General features: G+C 36.2%; 2 protein-coding genes across 5 annotated transcripts; both read left to right on the top strand.

The window, feature by feature from the left end:
• Positions 1–128: 128 nt before the first annotated feature.
• On the top strand, positions 129–6,391 carry LOC306873719 (5'-AMP-activated protein kinase subunit gamma-1-like). 2 transcript variants are annotated; one of them, XR_013784524.1, is made up of 13 exons: positions 129–339; positions 714–750; positions 850–956; positions 1,040–1,121; positions 1,199–1,257; positions 2,325–2,385; positions 2,846–2,900; positions 3,463–3,589; positions 3,692–3,857; positions 3,954–3,991; positions 4,082–4,228; positions 4,748–4,918; positions 6,064–6,391. XR_013784524.1 is itself a non-coding variant. In XM_079423202.1 (13 exons), exons 1-13 carry the CDS (start codon positions 322–324, stop codon positions 6,069–6,071), a joined length of 999 nt encoding a protein of 332 aa, XP_079279328.1. In that variant the 5' UTR covers positions 129–321; the 3' UTR covers positions 6,072–6,391. The 2 variants fall into 2 exon arrangements, 1 of the variants encoding a protein (XP_079279328.1); XM_079423202.1 differs by having other exon boundaries at positions 4,748–4,841.
• Positions 6,392–7,336: 945 nt separating this feature from the next.
• Positions 7,337–20,970, top strand: LOC306873945 (reticulophagy regulator 2-like). Of its 3 annotated transcripts, XR_013784548.1 has the most exons (10): positions 7,357–7,689; positions 11,170–11,273; positions 13,451–13,481; positions 13,610–13,739; positions 14,378–14,462; positions 15,565–15,702; positions 16,184–16,272; positions 16,694–16,829; positions 17,928–19,635; positions 19,973–20,888. XR_013784548.1 is itself a non-coding variant. In XM_079423545.1 (9 exons), exons 1-9 carry the CDS (start codon positions 7,469–7,471, stop codon positions 18,656–18,658), a joined length of 1,668 nt encoding a protein of 555 aa, XP_079279671.1. In that variant the 5' UTR covers positions 7,337–7,468; the 3' UTR covers positions 18,659–20,970. The 3 variants fall into 3 exon arrangements, 2 of the variants coding, with proteins under 2 accessions (XP_079279671.1, XP_079279672.1); XM_079423545.1 differs by having other exon boundaries at positions 7,337–7,689; positions 17,925–20,970; XM_079423546.1 differs by having other exon boundaries at positions 7,349–7,689; positions 17,928–20,970.
• Positions 20,971–21,434: the final 464 nt, after the last annotated feature.

The following is a 21,434-nucleotide window of genomic DNA, read 5'->3' as shown; positions in this document are numbered from 1 at the left end:
CTGAATGACGAAATAATATTAAAACCGGTTTAATTACTACATATTTCGAGTAATTTTCTTAGCTGGACTTTGGAAGGCGTGGCGTAAGTTAATTTTGGACCGAAGGAATGGGCGGTCGCGCGCATATCACACAGGCCACGCGCTATATTTGGAACAAGCTGCGCGCGCTCGCGCGGGCTGTCAGTGGCAAACAAGACACCTTTACACCGCTTTTAACCGGACTCGTACATCAATATCCTAAAATAGGTGGTCTTCTTTTCACTGCGCCGTCGCTTTGTCAGTCCACCGGTCGGACATGCGCAGGAAGCTGGATTAGTGCACATGGACGCTGGCACGCAGGTAAGAGACGGCAGGTAAACCTTCTCTCAGGGGTGTGAAGCAAATGCATGCGTTAAAATAAATAGTCCAATGAGATAGATATATATGCGTGATGTGGGAAACAAGGCAAGGGGATGAAAACAGAACAAGTTTCATTCATGAAGTCCATATAAGCTTCTGCTTTTAGATCGAGGTCTGGAGACGAGACTTTCTGTTTTTAGACCTAACGTTACCCTAGACGACGGGCATGTAATGAAAACTGTGTTTTGATAAGATAATGCTTATCAAAATTGTTACCTGATTTGCATTTGGTAATTTAAATTCAAGAATTGTAATTTTTGAGAAAATTAGTCCTTAAAAGAAAATGTAATGGTGTACTTTTTTGTTCCTGACAGGACGATTGCCACGAGGACTGTATAATGAACAGCATAGGTAGGTCAATGAACATAAAGTCTATTTGATGATGGGTATTTATTTACATACTGTATTTTCAATATTCAGTGTTGTTTGGTGTGGTTCATGTCTCTCCAGACCCTGATCCAAATGCAAAAGCTTATATGCACTTCATGAAGAAACACTGTTGTTATGATGCAATCCCCACCAGCTGCAAACTAGTCATTTTTGACACCACTCTGCAGGTTGGGATGCAGTCATTTTTCTGATTTCATTTAAAAAATATTTGTTTAGAGGAGGTGAACACACATCTATTGTATCGATACAGGTGAAGAAGGCCTTCTTTGCTTTGGTTGCGAATGGCCTGAGAGCGGCCCCTTTATGGGACAACAAACTGCAGAGATTTGTGGGTAAGACTGATCAGACTGTGTGCTTGTTATATTCAATTGTTCTCCTGTTTCCTTCATTCCCTTGCCTTTTTCCCCAGGTATGCTGACAATCACAGATTTCATCAATATTCTTCATCGGTATTACAGGTCACCCATGGTGGGTTGCGATCTCTGCCTCTTCTCTAACGATCACCTTGCGTTGTCCTTCGTGGTTTGAATCTTATTGATTTTGCATTGACTGTGCTGCATGAGACAGATATTGTTTCTTTGGTAGATGATAACAAAGTGACTCAATAGTATTCGGCCTCAGTCTTTTTCATGCAAATGATTTCCTCAACCCGATATTTTGATCCTTTTAAAAAAAAAAAAAGCCTTTAAAATGTAAATCAGTCAACTCCACAACAATTAAAAAAATTAATTTCCCAATTTAAAAAAAAAAAGACTATTAAAGAATCTAGATTGTCTAGATACTCTCTTCTTATTACCCCTCACTTATTTTATTTATATGTCTATAATTATAAAAACAAATAATTTACAAAATACAAATTTTGGGGTCAGTGAGATTTTTAACATTTTTCTTTTAATACTCTTCAGCAATGATACATTAAATTGATCAAGTAAAGACATTTATAATGTTACAAATATTTATATTTCAAATAAATGCTGTTCTTTTAAACTTTCTATTCATCAAATAATCTTAAAGCATTTTATTTTACAGTCCTGTTTGTCAAGTACATATTAATTACAATAACTAGGTACTAACCCTGAACCTACCTTATATATTACCAGTACTTTCTTAGGTAAGTACATGCAAGTACACGTAGTGTAAAATAAAGTGCAACCGAAAAATGTATCACAAACATGTTTCCACAAAAATATTAAGCAGAACAACTATTCATCATTCATAATAATAAGAAATGTTTCTTGAGCAGCAAATATGAGAATGATTTCTGAAGGATCATGCGACAATGAAGACTGGAGTAATGATGCTGACAATTAATCTTTGCATCACATGAATAAATTACATTTTCAAATATAGAATGTTTGTTTTAAATTGAAATAATATTTCAGAATTTTACTGTATCTTCGATCAAATAAATGCAGCTTTGGTGAGACTTTTTTCAAAAACATCAAAAAATATGACTGACCCCAAACTTAGTAGTCTATATTTATATATACTGTGTAATTATTATATATTTTATAGTTACTTTCTTCCTCTTGTAGGTTCAGATCTATGAATTGGAGGAGCACAAGATTGAGAGATGGAGAGATGATTCATTTCAAAGTAAATAATCTGAACTACACAGATGATGTTGGGATGCCATACACAGCTATCGTATATACAGCCACTACCAGTTTTCTAAAATGATAAAAGTTCTAAAAGCCAGTGGGTTTGACTTACTAAAGCATGCCAAATGTAAAGTGTTTCGCTGAATCAAAAAAATAAGACCTTGACAAATGTGATAGTGTAATTTTCCTCGTTTTCTTTGTGAAAGAGAAAATAAAAGATTATAGCAATGCTCCTTAAAATGGACTTTTTTAATAAGCATTCTTTACATTACAGATGTTAGCTTGACATATTTAGTACTGAAACATTGTCAGGATGCCTGTATCTCCACAGGGCTCAATATATCTCACGCAGCTGTCATTGTGTGATTATAGGATAGATTTACTGCACGGTGTTACTTGAGATGAACGACTTATATTAGATTTTTTGTCTTGTCATGTGCTCTCTCTTTCTGTAGACGTCTATCTGCAATATCACGATCGATGTCTCATCAGTATCACACCGGATGCGAGGTATGAAAAATATTGCTTATGCTAAACTAACTGGCGCAGTCGGGTTTCTGGGTGGTTGTCATGGTTGCTGGCACCATGTATGATTGTTATACATAAGAATAATTATACAGTAATCATAATGAACGTAAGATGCTACATAGATTTTCCTATTTACATTATCATTCAAAAGTTTGATGTTGGTAAGATTTTTTTATGTTTTTCTGCATTTATTTGATCAAATTGTGAGATATTACAATTTTTCTAGTGTGATATATTTTAAAATGTAATTTATTCCTGTGATGTAAAGCTGAATTTCCAGCATCATTACTCCAGTCTTCAGTCACATGATCCTTCAGATATCATTAGAATATGATGATTTGTCCTCAAGAAACATTTCTCACATTTCTCCAGGATTCATTAATGAATAGAAAGTTCAAAAGAGCAGCATTTATTTGAAATAGAAAACATTTGAAACATTATACAGCAAGTCTTTACTGTCACTTTTGATAAATATTATGCATCCTCGCTGAAAAAAAGTATTGATTTCTTTCAAAAAAAAAATTTTTTTTCTGTCTGTACACAGCCTCTTTGATGCCGTCTACTCTTTACTGAAACACAAAATCCACCGGCTGCCGGTCATTGACCCAGAGTCTGGAAATGTCCTTCACATACTGACCCATAAGAGAATCCTCAAGTTCCTTCATATATTTGTAAGATGAATAAATCAAATCGTTAATTCTACTTGAACTCGTGATTTTACAGCTCAGCATGTTTATAAATGTGTATACATCTGATTTTCTCTTGCTCTTTAGGGAGCCTCGGTGCCCAAGCCACGCTTCTTGAAGATGCAGATTAAAGATGCAGGAATAGGAACTTTCACAGACGTGGCGACTGTCTCACAGACGGCCACTGTGTACGATGCACTTTCTGTGTTTGTTGAGCGACGTGTATCCGCTCTCCCAGTGGTGGATGACGATGGTATTTAAAACAGTACTTAAACTAGTAAAATAAGTCATGTTACAGGACAAAAACAGAATAGTGTACTCCCTTTTTTCTTCTGTTTTTTGTTTCTAGGCAAGGTGGTCGCCCTGTATTCCAGATTTGACGTGATTGTGAGAATCTCTTCTCCTTTTTTGAGGGAACTTGTAAGCAGTATCTTGTACGGTGATATTTTAGTTGACTGCCAGCGTTTCTTTTGGCAGAATCTTGCAGCGCAGAAAACCTACAATAACCTGAGCATGAGCATGCAGGAGGCCGTGCGGAGGAGACGCTGTTATGTGGAAGGAGTCATTAAGTGTTACCCTGACGAGACTTTGGAAACTGTTATTGACAGAATAGTCAAGGCAGAGGTAAGGAAGTGCGTTCTAAACCGAGGCTGATCTTATTAGTTAGAAATTAAAAATGTATATAAATTGATCCTTTGCATATCTCCATGTAGTTTTGCTACATTATATTCTATTTTATATTCTAGATGTTTTATTGTTTTGTTTGGTATTTAACATGGGAAAAAAATGTCAGGCAAGTAAGGATCTCTGTTTTACATGATACATTTATGTTAAAAATAAAATGTAACATTTTTTTTTTTTTTAATTATAGTTTATAAGAAATTAGTTCTGACAAAAACTGTTGCATTTAATTTTTTTTGTCTTTTTTTTTTTTTGCAAATGTTATTCTATTGTTTTGTTTTGCATTAGATTTTTTTGTCTTGTCATGTTTTATAACATATTTTAATTTAATTTATTATATTTTGTTTAATTTGATTTCTTGCTGTCATTATTATAATAATAATTTATTTTTATTTAAATGTATTTAATTATTATTATTTGATAATTTTTCTGAGCTGAGTTTAATCTTGGTTCTGTGTGCAGGTTCATAGGCTGGTGCTTGTGGACAGAGAAGATGTGGTTCGGGGAATAATCTCTCTCTCAGACCTGCTGCAGGCCCTAGTTTTATCTCCAGCAGGTATTGATGCTCTGTTTTCCTAACCTGAGAGGATATGTTTTCTCCTGTTACCTCATCTAACCAGCACTAGTATCCAGGTAGGCTTTACTCTGCCTTCCCATCCTAGCTTTGCCAACACATGCACTGCTACTGCACATAGTACTAGTTAAAAGTTTGGACACACCAAACTCAAAACAAAAGTAAAATCATCAAAACTATAAAATAAGATAAATGGAATGGAATTATGTAGTGACCAAAAAAAGGGAAAATGATTTATTTATTGGAAGTGCATCATGGGATGTTTTACATACTATTTTATTATTTATTTTGTTTTTCTGTTTTGTAGTTTTATTTAAAGTGAAAGTGACATACAGCCAAGTATGGTGACCCATACTCTGAATACAGCAGTGAACACACACACACACACACACACACACACACCGTGAACACACACCCGGCGCAGTGGGCAGCCACTTCCCCCTTATTATTTGAATTTGAATTTTTAATCAGATTTTTATAATATGTTATTTTGTTTCACTTTTCGGTTTTATTTATTTACTTGTATTAATTTTAATTTTTTTAGTTAATGTATAAAATGAAATAAATGGAAGTGTTGTAATTATGTATTGTTAAAAAAACTAATTTCCAGCATTTAAACATAAAGCATGCAATCATGAGAAACATAGATTCAGTCAGGTGTGTTTAAACATTTCACTAGTACTGTACATTAACCCATAGTATTATGTGCCTTTGTTAATACAATCACTACAGTCATTATCTGATGACAGTGCGCTCTGTCTTGTGTTATGTAAAGCTCCAGCAGCCATGAATCCCAGCCACTCCTAATACATTTTGGTTTCCACAATGCTGATGCATTTTCTCTCTACTTTTATGTATTCACAACCAGTGAGCAATAACTGAAAACAATTATATGCAATGCTAATGATATAAAATTGCTGATGACTAGAGTTCTCCCTGAATGTTTGAGCATGTGCGTGACCTGTTTGTTGGTTGTATGAATGTTTGAGAACACACTGGTGGGTCAGGGGCGTGACCCGGGGCCCCTTGTTATAGTCATTTAACACCAGTGTGATTGGAAACACAGCCACTGTCCTGTCCTGTCCTCTCTGTGCTGATATTGTTGTTGTACTTCAAAGTAGGAATATCATGGTATAATCTAGTTCAAAAAAGCATGGTAATACCATGCTACTTTTTGTAAGTGTATTCTCTTATCCGGTTTCAGGTTTTTAAAGCATATAAAGTATGACTGCGTTCAAGAATGAAGAAAGGAGCTCTTTTTTACTTTATAAATTGATTTTGTAAAATATGTTCAGTTTGGATTACATAGTGTATAATATATTAAGCAACAAATTTCTCATTTAACTGAGAGATTGTTTATGATAAAAGAGTACTGGCAGGAAACTGTTGCATTTTGTTTTCATGTATGATTGAGCACATGGGCTTGGGTTTTGATCAAATTGATCATCTAGTTTGCCCTTTGTGCTACGTTATGACATGTATTGTCAGATTATCATGTTTTGTTTTTCTAATAAACAATTGCCTGTGCTCTTTCTTTGCCTGATTGCCTGCTCAACAAATAACCTTATACAGAAGTTTATATATATATATATATATATAAAAAAAATTTTGTTTAATGAATAAAATATAATTTTATTTTAAGTTTAGATAGATGCTGTATGTATTTATGTATATATTAAAAATACATATTTTAATGCATTTTTGTTTATTGACTATTTTATTCTATGTTTTAATATCGAATTAAGTATTTTATATTTAATCATATTTAAATAAATGAATATTTAATTACATTTTGTTTAAATAAAACAAAACAGCTTTATATTTAATGTTATTAAATGTAGTTCCATTGAAATAGATCTTAATATACATATTTCTGTTTCTATACATCTACTGAAGCCCAGTAAGGATAATATCCATTCTCTCTGCTAAAAAAATATAACATATTAATTAGTGCAGCGCAACGATTAATCACATCCAAAATACGTTTTTGTTTATATAATATGTGTACTGTGTATATTTATTATGTATATACACAGTAAATACACAAATGTATGTATATGTTTAAGTGTATGTATAATCATAAGCATGTTATGATTATATATTAAATATATATTAATAAAATATTTTTCAAAATTTTAATTTTTCACATTTTTCTTATGCTCTAAACAATGTAATGACATAAAAAATGATACATTCACAAAACTTTTTTCCCCTGGTTGTCAGAAGGATATATAACATGTATGCATGTAAATATTTTAAATATATACTGCACTGTGTGTCTTTATATATACATAATAAATATACAATACACACACAGTATATAAACAAAATATTTTATTTTGGATGCAATTAATCGTTGCCCACCACTAATATTAATCGTTAATATAAATATGTCAATAAAAATAAATAATATTTAGTTTAATTTCATAAGCGTGTGTTTGTGGTGCAGCCAGCAGATGTCACCCAAGGGCGCAGTAAACACTGAACACGTGACTCTGAGAGCCTCTAAGATCCACGGTGTTTCTGTTTTTTCTAATAATCCTCGCCTAGCCTCTCCTCCTGACCAAACCCCGTCGTCAACACACACAAACAACGCTGGACGAGTGAGAATGGCGATCAGACGGGCCTCGGTGTCCTCGGCGGGTCTGGAGGCCTGGTTCCCCGCGCCCGGCGGCGGCGAGGATGAGCCGGAGCTGCGGCGGCTGCGGGAGCGTCTAGGCGGCTGGCTGGCGCAGTGTGAGCCCGCGGTGCTCTGCGTGCAGCGGCTGCTGGTGTGGGAGAGGCCGCTGTACAGCATCATCGCCGCGCTAGCGCTCAACACGCTGTTCTGGTGAGACACGAGAGAATAAAGCTGCTCGTTTGGAAGCGACGGTGTTAATCCTGACCAGTAGTTAGTTCTGGTTAATCTGGTTAATCTGCTCGTTAGTAGCCGCTTCAGGTCGAAGTCCCCCCGCGCTGCTTAGCGAATAATACTCTTATTACTGTTAACTTACTGTTTTTCGGACATGTGCTATGGTTTTGGATATTACCATGTATTCCTGGGCGACCATGTAAACACCATGGTAATGATACTTTGCTGTTGTAATACCATGGTATTACTTTGGGTTTTTGGACGTACTTACCATAATACTACCATATGATTACTGTGCCATACCATGACAGGTACAGTCATAGTATCAGACAGAAATACCATGGTACTTTGATATATACCATAGTACTACTCTATGATTTAAGAATACACTGATATGTTTAAAAACCTATGATAGCGTCATGTCCAAAAAACATGGTGATACCATGGTACTTTTTGTAAGTGGTAAATGATTATGGTATGCCATTGGACAAGTACCAGGGTAATACAATGTTTGCTTTGAACATTTCCTGTGGTACTACCATGACATTTTGTAACTAGATCTTGAATTACAAGCACGCACACACACGTGTGTATATATATATATATATATATATGTGTGTGCGTGTGTGTGTAATTCAAGATCTATTTACAAAATTATATATACACACACACACACAGTATCTCACAGAAGTGAGTTTACATTTTTGTAAATATTGTATTATATCTTTTCATGTGACAACACTGAAGAAATGACACTTTGCTACAATGTAAAGTAGTGAGTGTACAGCTTGTATAACAGTGTAAATTTGCTGTCCCCTCAAAATAACTCAACACACAGCCATTAATGTCTAAACCGCTGGACACAAAAAGTGAGTACACCCCTAAGTGAAAATGTCCAAATTGGGCCCAAAGTATCAATATTTTGTGTGGCCACCATTATTTTCCAGCACTGCCTTAACCCTCTTGGGCACGGAGTTCACCAGAGCTTCACAGGTTGCCACTGGAGTCCTCTTCCACTCCTCCATGACGACATCACAGAGCTGGTGGATGTTAGAGACCTTGCGCTCCTCCACCTTCTGTTTGAGGAAGCCCCACAGATGCTTAATAGGGTTTAGGTCTGGAGACATGCTTGGCCAGTCCATCACCTTTACCCTCAGCTTCTTTAGCAAGGCAGTGGTGGTCTTGGAGGTGTGTTTGGGGTCGTTATCATGTTGGAATACTGCCCTGCGGCCCAGTCTCTGCTTCAGTATGTCACAGTACATGTTGGCATTCATGGTTCCCTCAATGAACTGTAGCTCCCCAGTGCCGGCAGCACGCATGCAGCCCCAGACCATGACACTCCCACCACCATGATTGACTGTAAGCAAGACACACTTGTCTTTGTACTCCTCTCCTGGTTGCCGCCACACACGCTTGACAACATCTGAACCAAATAAGTTTATCTTGGTCTCATCAGACCACAGGACATGGTTCCAGTAATCCATGTCCTTAGTCTGCTTGTCTTCAGCAAACTGTTTGCGGGCTTTCTTGTGCATCATCTTTAGAAGAGGCTTCCTTCTGGGACGACAGCCATGCAGACCAATTTGATGCAGTGTGCGGCGTATGGTCTGAGCACTGACAGGCTGACCCCCCACCCCTTCAACCTCTACAGCAATGCTAGCAGCACTCGTACGTCTATTTCCCAAACACAACATCTGGATATGACGCTGAGCATGTGCACTCAACTTCTTTGGTCGACCATAGCGACGCCTGTTCTGAGTGGAACCTGTCCTGTTAAACCACTGTATGGTCTTGGCCACCGTCCTGCAGCTCAGTTTCAGGGTCTTGGTAATCTTCTTATAGCCTACGCCATCTTTATGTAGAGCAACAATTCTTTTTTTCCAGATCCTCAGAGAGTTATTTTCCATTAGGTGCCATGTTGAACTTCCAGTGACCAGTATGAGAGAGTGAGAGCGATAACACCACATTTAACACACCTGCTCCCCATTCACACCTGAGACCTTGTAACACTAACGAGTCGCATGACACCGGGGAGAGAAAATGGCTAATTTACTTAGGGATGTACTCACTTTTGTGGCCAGCAGTTTAGACATTAATGGCTGTGTTGAGTTATTTTGAGGGGACAGCATATTTACACTGTTATACAAGCTGTACACTCACTAATTTACATTGTAGTAACTGATCACTTAGAAAGACCTGTGAGGCAACTGTTCCAATACTTAAGGCCATTGCACACTGAGTCCGAATTTTTCGTCCGAAATTTTCGCCCGTTGAAAAATAAATACGACCTCACGTTTTGTCAATCACGTTTGCACACTGCCTCCGAAATTTTCGTCCGTCAAAAAAAAATTCGGATCGGGTTCGATTTTTTGCGTTTTTCGCATCCGTATAAAGCATTTTGAGATGCTTTGAGAAGGTGTTTTGACCATTCAGAGCCACCGTACAAGCGAAAGCCAAAATCCAAAATAGTGTCAGACAAATTAATACACTTCGTCTTGCAGCACAGAGCACTTTATGACAAACAAATTGCGAAATACAAAGATACAGAATATAAAGAACTGCTGTAGCCTATTTTTTTAATGCCTGGCGCGCACCTTTCCGATGCCGCAGTTCGGTGTGTGTGTGTCTGTTGGTGTATCCATACCTCTGTTCAGGATAAATTGGTTCACGGAAATTGGTGGTCTTCTTTTTAATATGTGGATTCAGTATCGCTAGCAAAGTATCAAACTGAGGCACTGACATCCTGAAATAAACTTTGAATCTCTCTGGATAATCCCGCAGCTCTTTAATAAGGAGGTGGTACTCTCCTTCCTCTCTGCGCAATCTAAGGATTGGATGGACCCAATATTTCCTTTTTCTTTTTCTTTTTTTAAAAAGAGAGAGGACAACAAAATCATCCTCACTGCTTGAAGACATTTTGTATAGTTTTGCGAATTTTTTCGCAACGGATTAATTAAAATGCATCGGACTCAGTGTGCAAGGTCTCTGTGCATGACCAATTTTTAAGATTGCGAATGCGAAAAAACGCATGCGAAAATTTCGGACTCAGTGTGCAGAGACCTTTATGCTCACATCAGATAGAGGGATGAAACTCTAAAAGTGCTGAACTTCTTAGCTGGTAAAACATCTATGTGTTGAATCACCCAATAATAAAATGTGACATTCTGTAGTTTTGTCTCATATTCATCTTTTAATCATATTTGCAAATGTCTTGACTCCACAGCCATATAGAAGTCATTTAGACACACAGTCATTTAGAAGTTATTAATGGTTATCATTAACTTTGTTTACAAATAATACCACAGTTACATTTCGGTTAGTACACAGGAACTGTGGTAACTATCCATATGGGATGTGACAAACATGACTTATTTCTGTCATATGAATGAGTCATAGGTTGTTTTTGTAATTGGATTAGATGCAGATTGTGATGTTTGAACAGATGTATGTGTGTTTTAGGCTCCTGACATCCACATATTTGAGACCCTTGTTCCTCCTGAGTGTGTCTCTCATTGGACTGACTTTACTGGAGAGATGGAAAGACAAGCTGCCACAGATCACTGGTAATGCATTCACAGACTATATACTGTATAAACCATAGGACTGGGCAATACAGCTTATGTATAGCTTATATAACATATTGTGTTTTTTTTGTTATTTTGTTAACTGTTTGAGTTTTCTTCCTGGAATAGTAGTATAAAACAAAAGCAGCTGTACAAATTTAGAACCCACCCCCTGGTAGACTTTTTACAAAGATTTTAGAAAAGATGACACAACATTAAAAGCTGAATGCCATGAAAACATATTGTGTGTTTTGCAGCATTTTGAGGATACTTCATATGTTACTAAATGCATTTGCTCTGAAATGTATTTTTCTAAATTTGGTATCTAGTCATGGTTGTTTAAGTAGATTTAAAATGTTTAATAAGAACTAAAAAGCAGTAAAAATCTAGATACAATTAAGGCATGTTTTGCACACTATTTTCCACTAAATGTACATAAAAAAGTGATATATTTTTTAATTCATATACCCTAATATAATATATACATACATATATATATATATATATATATATATATATATATATATATATATATATAGTGGAGGGAATATTTTTTTGATCCCCTGCTGATTTTGTATGTTTTCCCACTGACAAAGAAATGATCAGTCTATAATTATAATGGTAGGTTTATTTGAACAGTGACAGACAGAATAACAAAAAAAAAATGCATTTCAAAAAAGTTATAAATTGATTTGCATTTTAATGAGTCAAATAAGTATTTGATCCCCTATCAATCAGCAAGATTTTTGGCTCCCAGATGTCTTTTATGCAGGTAAGGAGCTAAGATTAGGAACACTCTCTTAAAGGGTAATAGATAAAAGACAACCTGTCAACAGAAGCAAACAATCAATGAGATTCCAAACTCTCCACCTTGGTCAAGACCAAAGAGCTGTTCAAGGATGTCAGGGACAAGATTGTAGACCTACACAAGGCTGGAATGGGCTACAAGACCATCGCCAAGCAGCTTGGTGAGAAGGAGACAACAGCTGGTGCGATTATTTGCAAATGGCAGAAACACAAAATAACTATCAATGTCCCTCAGTCTGGGGCTTCATGAAAGATCTCACCTCGTGGAGTTTCAATGATCATGAGAACGGTGAGGAATCAGCCCAGAACTACACGGGAGGATCTTGTCAATGATCTCAAGGCAGCTGGGACCATAGTCACCAAGAAAACAATTGGTAACACACTGCACCGTGAAGGACTGAAATCCTGCAGCGCCAGCAAGGTCCCCCTGCTCAAGAAAGCACATGTGCCAAACGTCAGCCTCGAAACCTTAATGACTTGGAGAGGATCTGCAAAGAGAAGTGGGACAAAATCCCTCCTGAGATGTGTGCAAACCTGGTGGCCAACTACAAGAAACGTCTGACCTCAGTGATTGCCAACAAGGGTTTTGCCACAAAGTACAAAGCCATGTTTTGCAAAGGGGTCAAATACTTATTTGACTCAATTTATACCTTTTTTTTTAAATGCATTTTTTCTGGATTTATTTGTTGTTATTCTGTCTCTCACTATTCAAATAAACCTACCATTAAAATTACAGACTGATTATTTCTTTGTCAGTGGACAAACGTACAAAATGTATATGATCTGCATCCAATTTAAAAACAGATTGTTTTTTGAAAGAAATTCCATTTGAGCAAAGGGACATTAAATGAATTGAAAGTAACAGACATTTACAATGCTACAAAATATTTTTATTTCAAATATATGCTGTTCTTTTGAACTTTGTTCATCAGATAATCCTGAAAACTGTTTGACTTTTTCCACAAAATATTAACAACTGTTTTCATTACGGATAATAAATTATAATAAAAAAAAAACCTGCTGAAAATTTAGCTTTGCTTCACAGGAATAAATTACATTTTAAAATATAGTACAGTAGAAAACAGTCTTCTAATATTTCACAATATTACTGTTTTTGTGTTTTTCATTAAATGTATCCTTGGGGAGCAGAAGAGACTTCTTTCAAAAACATAGAAATGAGTGACACCGTTATTGTAAAACATGTCTGTGTCGTCACAAAACAAGGAGGCATTCAGCTTGATTTTTTTTTTTTTTTTTTTTTTTAATGAGAATTTCTTGAACATTGTACCATTGAGAGGCCCATGCATTCATAGTTTAGTGCAGGAGCCTCTTTTATTTGCTCTCACTCACTGCTCCTGTGTTCTCTACAGTGTGGCATCCTGAGCCGTCTGTCATTGAGCGGTATGTGTCCCTTATGTGTTTGCACTGCTCACTTTCAGAATTGTTTCATATGCTGTATCCCAAGTTTGCTTCCATATGAAATTAGTTTAAATTTGTCCTGACTGTTCATTTGTGCATGCTTGTTACAGAGAAGCGCTGACCGATCAGCCACGTCTGCTAAGCGTCGAGGAGCTCAGCCATCATCTCGCCGAGAGTTACCTCACCTTCAGCCTTTACATCCAAGAAATGCTTCAGTACAAACAGCAAAACCACGGCAAGGTGAGGAGAGACATTCTATCATCTAAATATATTTGAAACGTGTTTCAAAATAACACACAAATTCAAATTCATTCAAAATCTGCATGACTTTCTTCCTTTTTGTCTTGGAATTGAAATGTTTTCTATTTCTCAAAAATCTTCACTGTTTAAAAGTTTGGGGTCAGTAAGATTTTATTCGATTTTTTTTTTTTTTAGTAAGGATGCATTCATTGATTTAAAGTAACAGTAAAAACATTGAAAATGTTGTAAAAGATTTCTATTTCATATAAATGTAGTTCTTTCAAACTTTCTATTTATGAAAGAATCCTGAAAGAAAAAAACGTATCATGGTTTTCATAGTAATATGAAGCAGCACATCTGTTTTCAGCATTATTAATAAGTGTTTCTTGAGCAAATCAGTATATTAGAATGATTTCTGAATGATCATGTGACATTGAAGACTGAAGTAATGATGCTGAAAATTCAGCTTCTTTCATCACTGGAAAAAAATAATATTATAACAATATTTCATAATTTTGCTGTTTTTGATCAAATAAATGCAGCCTTGATGAGCTCAAAGAGACTTCAATAAAAAAAGACCCACACATTATATGTCCAGAAAGTGTTTACTGATCAATTGTTCTGTTTCTCCTCATCAGTTCTGCATCATGATGTGTTCAGGATGTTTCATCCTGGCTGTGGTTGGACATTACATTCCTGGGATAATGATCTCCTACATCATATGTGAGCTACCTTGTTTATTTCCGTATATTCTGCCCTTTTGCATCAGCTACTCAAATGCACAGCACACAGCTTTTCAAGTCCACCTCTGCGCTTACATAACACTCTGGATGTATTTTGCATTGCTATAACTTAAAGAAGCAAAATAAAGATGAATATATTACTCTAGAGAGGAAACAGCATTTCTGTTTGGGTTAAAAAATGCAACAATTCAAATTGGTGTCAACATATGTCAGCAATGCATTTCTTCATATCCAGGTCATATTTGGAAAAAGAAAAAAATTGAATGAAGAAAAAGGATTATTAAGATGTTTATTTAAAATGTAGGTTGTTGTTTTTTTGGCAGTGGCTATTTGCACTAAGTGTGCATATTTTTTTAGCGATAGATACTATTTACACCCAGTGAAAATAGCAGAATTTTTTTTTTACGATAAGTGCAAATAGCTATAGATTATATTTGCACTGTTCAAATAGCAAGATTTTCTGCTATTTATACTGCTTATTGCAAATAGTGGCAATTATCTGCACCTCAGTATTGTAGTACATTATAAAACAGTACGCAATAACATATTGAGTGTAAATTATAGTTTTAATTTAAATTATTAAATGGATGATGCCACCTTATTTGGACAATAAAGCCTTCCCTACACCTACACTAAAAAGCTTCCTATGCTCAACAAGGATGCATTTATTGGATCGAATATACAGTAATACTGTGAAATATTATTATATTATATATTCATTAATATATTTTAAAATGTAATTTATTCCTGTGACGCCAAGCTGAATTTTCAGCATCGTTACTCCAGTCTTCAGTGTCACATGATGCTTCAGAAATCACTCTAATATGCTGATTTGCAGCTCAAGAAACATTTCTGATTATGTGTTCGAAACAGTTCCCAGGATTCTTTAAAAAAGTTCAAAAGAACAGCATTTATTTGAAATAGACATCTTTTGTAACAGTATGTGTTACTTTTGATCAATTGAATGCATCCTTGTTGGGTAAAAGTATAATTTCTTATAAAAAGTGACTCTTACTGACCCCAAACTTTTGAACAGTCCTGTATATGCAGAGGTTAATAGTGTTCTCTCTGTGCTGCATTAGTGCTGAGTGTGCTGCTGTGGCCGCTGGTGGTTTACCATGAGCTGATCCAGAAAATGTACACCGGACTGGAGCCCATACTGATGAAACTCGACTACAGCATGAAAGGAGACACACAGCGCCGCAAATACGACAAGAGAAGTGAGAGCGTTGCCTTTGTTTACTGTCCTAGCTTGCTAAATTTAACTTTTACATTTTTCAAAACCCAAAATAAACACAATATTGTTGTTTAACAATAGTGGTAAGTATAATCCTATATATACAGATTTTGTGCCAGTAATTTTATTTTATAGACCGTTATATAATTGCTCATAATAAATATGATATATCTGATAATTTATGCCACTATTTTCATGCTTAAAGTGAAATCAGGCATCAAGACATTTTAGATACAGTAATGGCATGAGTTTACCGCTTGAACCTGAATAAATAATCCCTCATATTATCTGCATCCAATATGGGACTAATAATAACAATAAAAACTGTTGAATATTAGTGACAATATATTATGCGCTCTTTCTGCAGATATCATAGTTATAGACTCTTTGCAAACCAGGTTGCTAGCGTGTCACTTCCTGTTAGACTGCGCTCAGGAGAAGTGTGTGTGTGTGTGTGTGTGCAGAGCCGAAGAAGGAGCAGGAAGAGGGTGATGAGCCGAGGGCAGAGACAGAGAGCGAGAGCGAGGAGGAGCTGTCATGTTTCACCCCAACTGTGAGTGTCCTGATACAGGGGGCTTAGTTTCAAGTTTGGTGGTTTCATGTCTTACAGGGGCCGTATTCTATATTTAAACCTTTTAAACAGTTTTCTGGAGTCTTCAGTGTCACATGATCCTTCAGAAATCATTCTAATATGCTGATTTGCTGCTCAGAAACATTTATCTTTATTATCAATGATGAAAGCAGTTGTGCTGCTTAATATTTTAGATTTTCTTTCTTCAGGATTCTTTGATGAATAGAATATTCAAAATAACAGTATTTGAAAAATATATCTTTTGTAACATTTTAAATGTCTTTACTGTCACTTTTGATTAATTGAATGCATCCTTGTTGAATAAAAGTATTAATTTCTTTCCAAACACTCTCACTGAACAGTAGTGTAATTCCGGTCTCTGATTGGTTCGTTCTGTGATCAGGTGGATGTGAAGACCACGGCTCTGGCGATGGCCATCACAGACTCTGAGCTGTCCGATGAGGAGGCATCTATTCTGGAGAGTGGAGGATTCTCTGTGTCCAGAGCCACCACACCACAGCTCACAGACGTCTCTGAAGGTGCTTTTTTGTGTGCATGAAAGTTTTTTTTTTTTTATATAAAAAATATTTATTTATTTATTTTATTTTTTCATAAAATTGTAGTTTAGTCAGACTTATTAAAAAAGTGGATCAGTACCACAGACATTATTTACATGGGGTCTATATTTTTTTTTTCATGTTTTTATTTATATTTTTTAAGTCTTTTATACTTACCAAGTCTGTGTTTATTTGTTCAAAAATACAGTAAAAACTGTAATATTAATATTACAGTTTAAAGTATCTGTGTTCTATTTGAATACATTTTAAAATGATATTAATTCGTCTGAGCTCATTTTTCCTGCAAAGCTCATTTATCAGCAGTCTTTATATTTGCTGCTCAAGAAACATTTCTGATTATTATCAATTTTGAAAACAGTTGTGCTGCTTCATTTTTTTTTTTTTTTTTGGAAACCATGATACATTTTTTTTTTCAGGATTCTTTGATGAAGAGAAAGTTTAAAAGAACAGCATTTATTTGAAATTGAAATCTAAATGTATTTACTCTAACTTTTGATCAATTTAATTTATCCTTGCTGAATGAAAGTATTCTTTTCTTTCAAAAAAAAATAAATGACTGAGCCCAAGTTTTGAGCAGTGAAACAGTAGTGTATCTCAAAATTATTTAAAATAACATTTAAAAATGTTTTCTTTAACTGTCAAATTATACCTAAAAAGTGGTAATTTTTACTGAGCAATAATAAATGAAAAATGAAAATGCAGATATATTAGAAACATGAAATGCCATGCTGTGAAAACGCTCTGCTAGTCCAGACGGTATGTTAGTAAAAAAGCCAGACAACAAAATTTAAATTTTTAGCTAAATTCATATTTCTGTTGTTTGTTCAAATTTTTGAACTTCGAATGTTAAAAACGTTCTTGCACAAATTCAAATTTATGTGTGAAATCGTAAATAAAACCTTTTTGGTGTAATTTGAATCTGAGTAAATAATTTCTAAAGAATGTCACTTTAACACGTTCAACCAAGAATGGCTTACTAATTATTTTATAATTGAAAAAGGCTTTACCTTCTACTTTATTAATGGTTTTACTCCAGAAAATGCCTTTTTCCATCAGCAGACCTGGATCAGCAGAGCGTGCACAGTGAACCGGAGGAGGCGTTCTCTAGAGACCTAGCAGAGTTCCCATCGGTGGACGAGCTCCCTTCTATTGAACCGGGTCTGTTCCGTTTCCCGCTGGGCGTGCGTGGGTCCGAGCAGACAGGAGCGTCCGGATCCGAGCTCCAGGAGGAGCCGCTGTCTCCAGCCAGCCTCCTCATCCAGCACTTAGCATCTCCACTCCACTTTGTCAACACACACTTCAACGGACACGGACAAGCGGCGGGGGCGGACCAAAGCATTGTGGGTACTGAAAAAGAGGGAGGGGGATTGGGCGCGGATGTTTCGAAACCCGCTCGGTCCCTGGAAGCCCTCAGCGAGGAGATAGTGAGCACAGCAATCTCTACCGTAGTACAGAACACTCTCTCAGCCCTGCTGCGGTCTACTGAGGCCAGCGAGGGCTCGTCAATGGCTTCATTTCTTCCCACCGAAACGCCTCCTTGCCCGATGGAATTGCCCCTCGAGTCGCCGTCCACCCAGCAAGCCAGCGTAGAGGAAGAGGACGTCACCGAAGCAAGCACCGAAGAGCAACCGGATGTCACGCTCGTACCCGCCGAGGAAGAGGACTTTGAGCTTCTGGACCAAAGCGAACTGGAACAAATGGATGAGGGGTTGGGCCTTGGTGTTGATGAACAGGAAGTGGGCGGGGCTTCCACAGACACGCCCCCAACCAGTCAGCAGCACGATTCCTAGCTTCACGTCATCTAAACTGTTTATTTTATTTATAGTCCTTGTAGATACCATATACTGACACAAATGATTCGTGAAAGGGAATGTTGCGGTCAGCTATGCCTTTATTTTGTTGTTTTCGGGAGTGAGATCACTGTGATTGTTGGTGGGCTTTTATTTCCTGAGCAGGTGAATGCCCAAAATGTTCAATGCAAATCCTATAAGCGACGGTAATGAGTTTTTTTTTTTTTGACAGATCCAAATGGCCTTCAGCCTCAAATCCAGCCACTCAGATTTCAAAAGCAGTTTAAAATAGACTTAGTTATAGTCACTTACTGTATGTATATTTTGACAAAGACCACATGTCTGCGACACAGGAGCCTTCTGGTTTATCAATCCCACGCTGACCGTTGTCATAAGGTTTAATGCATCGGGTCATGGGAAGAAGTTTTATTTGCTTGTAGGGCTGGGAGGTTTTGTGTGGAAGGAGAGGATGAGCAGGTGAAAAGTTGGTTATGTTAAAGATTTATTTTCATAATCATAGCTTAACTAATATATTCCTGGAAAGTGGATGGTTTTATTTATTCAAATTGGTTAGAGTGAAGAATAGTTTACTATTAAATACGTCTCAAATAAATAATAAAGCTGCAAGATTTATATTCTGGGAGACTAGACTACAGTTGCAATGCAAATACTGAAAATCGTTTTGAGAAATCAATATTGGATTGTGCCATTTACTTATTTTTGAGGATGTCATCTGTAAAGTACGTTTGTCGCACAAAGGAGATTGTGAATGCAGTGTAGCACACCTTAGCTATCAGAAAGGCTGCCCGTTGTTAGTGCTTGACCCCCCCCCCCCCCCCCCCCCCCGCCCCCCATATTCCTGTAAAGAAATTAGAAGTTTAACTGCTATTCAGGCTCAATATATTATAATTGGTTGCATTTTTTAACTATTGTTTGTGTGCACATCTGCAGGACGACTTCTGGAATTTCATAACCATGCCAAATATATTGCTGTTCAAGAGTTTGGGGTCAGTATGATTTTTCTTTTTAATTAATACTTTTATGCAGCAAGAATTAGAAAGAATACAATTGATTAAAAGTGTTCTCTTTCAAATAAATACTGTCATATTGAACTTTCTAATCAAAGAATTGTGAAAAAAATGACTATTTCCACAAAATATGAATCAGCACAAATTGTTTTCAACATTAAAAATAATAATAGATGCTTCTTGAGCAGCAAATCCGCAAATTGGAATGATTTCTGAAGGATCGTGTGACACTGTAGATTGAAGTAGTGCTGACTTTAAAAAATAATAATAATAATAAATCCTACAGACTCCAAACTCTTGAACGAAGTTTCATTGTAGAAATTACATCAAGAGCTCACAGATTGCCTGAAATACATAAATTTAACTACGAAGTTTGGGTAGGTTTGGTGCTTGGGCTTGACTGAATTATTTTCCCTTTTTTAATTGAAATGAACATTTATAAGAGGGGAATCCTAAGGGAAGGATTGAGCCTTATTTGTATGCATCTTTGCAAGATGTTCGCAATAAATCAAGGTATTTCTAGAATTGACAACATGAAACAGCATATTTGGGATTATTTTAAAATAATTTGATTATTCATTTCTCTTCATGTTAGTGTCAAAGGTCTCTGTAACTTCACTGAAAGAATATACGATTTTATGATCCAATATATATATTTTTTTTCAATTATTAATCATACTAAAGGGAAATATCTTTTAAACTGGAAATGTGTATGTAAAAACAATGTATATATTTAAAGGCCTGTAACATGGGACGTTTTACAGATCTGTTGATTGATTGGAGGCAGGTTGACATTCCTTTAAATTCAAAAGTTATTCTATGCGATTGTACGCTGTGTCCTAACCAGTCATAAGATGAAAAAATCCCATTCTAATTAGAATTTAGTTCTAGCCCCACCCACTGTAAAATCTGATTGGTCGAAATCCTGCGCCATATAGTTGCAAATATGTTCTGCGTTGCTGTGATTGTATTTTTAATTTCAATGTGGACTGTTTGTCGCATCTCAGTTGTTTGGTTAGGACTCGGTGTTGTTGCTTTGCGTTTCGCCCCTTCTCCTGTAGATACCCTGACACATCTGATCCAGACCGCAGAGATTTGTGTTTTCAGATATTTACAGAGAGGTTATCTTTGTGTAATAGTGATTGTGTTTTGCTCATGCTGTTACTGCTTTATGATCTATAAAAAAAACACTTAGAGCATTTAACTATTGTTGAATGTCATTGTTACTCTGACTTGCACCTCCATGTATCGCTAATATACACCCATAAGCTGGTTTTCAACTTCAAATGCTTTGTGTTCTTTTAAACGGGGATTGTTTTCACTGATTTGTAAATTGTGAACTATAGGGGGATTCGAGATCATTAGACACTTCTGATGTAAAGGAACAGATCACAAAGGAACTCACCAGTGGATCCTCTGCAGTGAATGGGTGCCGAGTCCAAACAGCTGATAAAAACATCAATAATCCACACATCTAATTTCTAATCCAGTCCATCAGTTAACATCTACTGTGAAAAGCTGTGTGTTTGTAATAAATCCATCATTAAGATGTTTTAAACTTGTTTCCAGCTAAAATATGAGTCCTCTATCAATATTGCTTCCTCTAGTGAAAAATTTCATCTTGTTTGAATCAAGAGAGAAATATGCACTGATCAAGCACTGTTTGCAAATTAAACAGTTTTGATGGACAACAGACGATGGACTTTTTCACTGGAGGAAGCTTTATTATGTATTTTTTCGACACACAA

This window comes from Barbus barbus, assembly GCF_936440315.1.
Source record: "Barbus barbus genome assembly, chromosome: 8".
NCBI lineage: Eukaryota > Metazoa > Chordata > Actinopteri > Cypriniformes > Cyprinidae > Barbus > Barbus barbus.
This window is presented reverse-complemented; position numbering and strand designations above follow the sequence as displayed.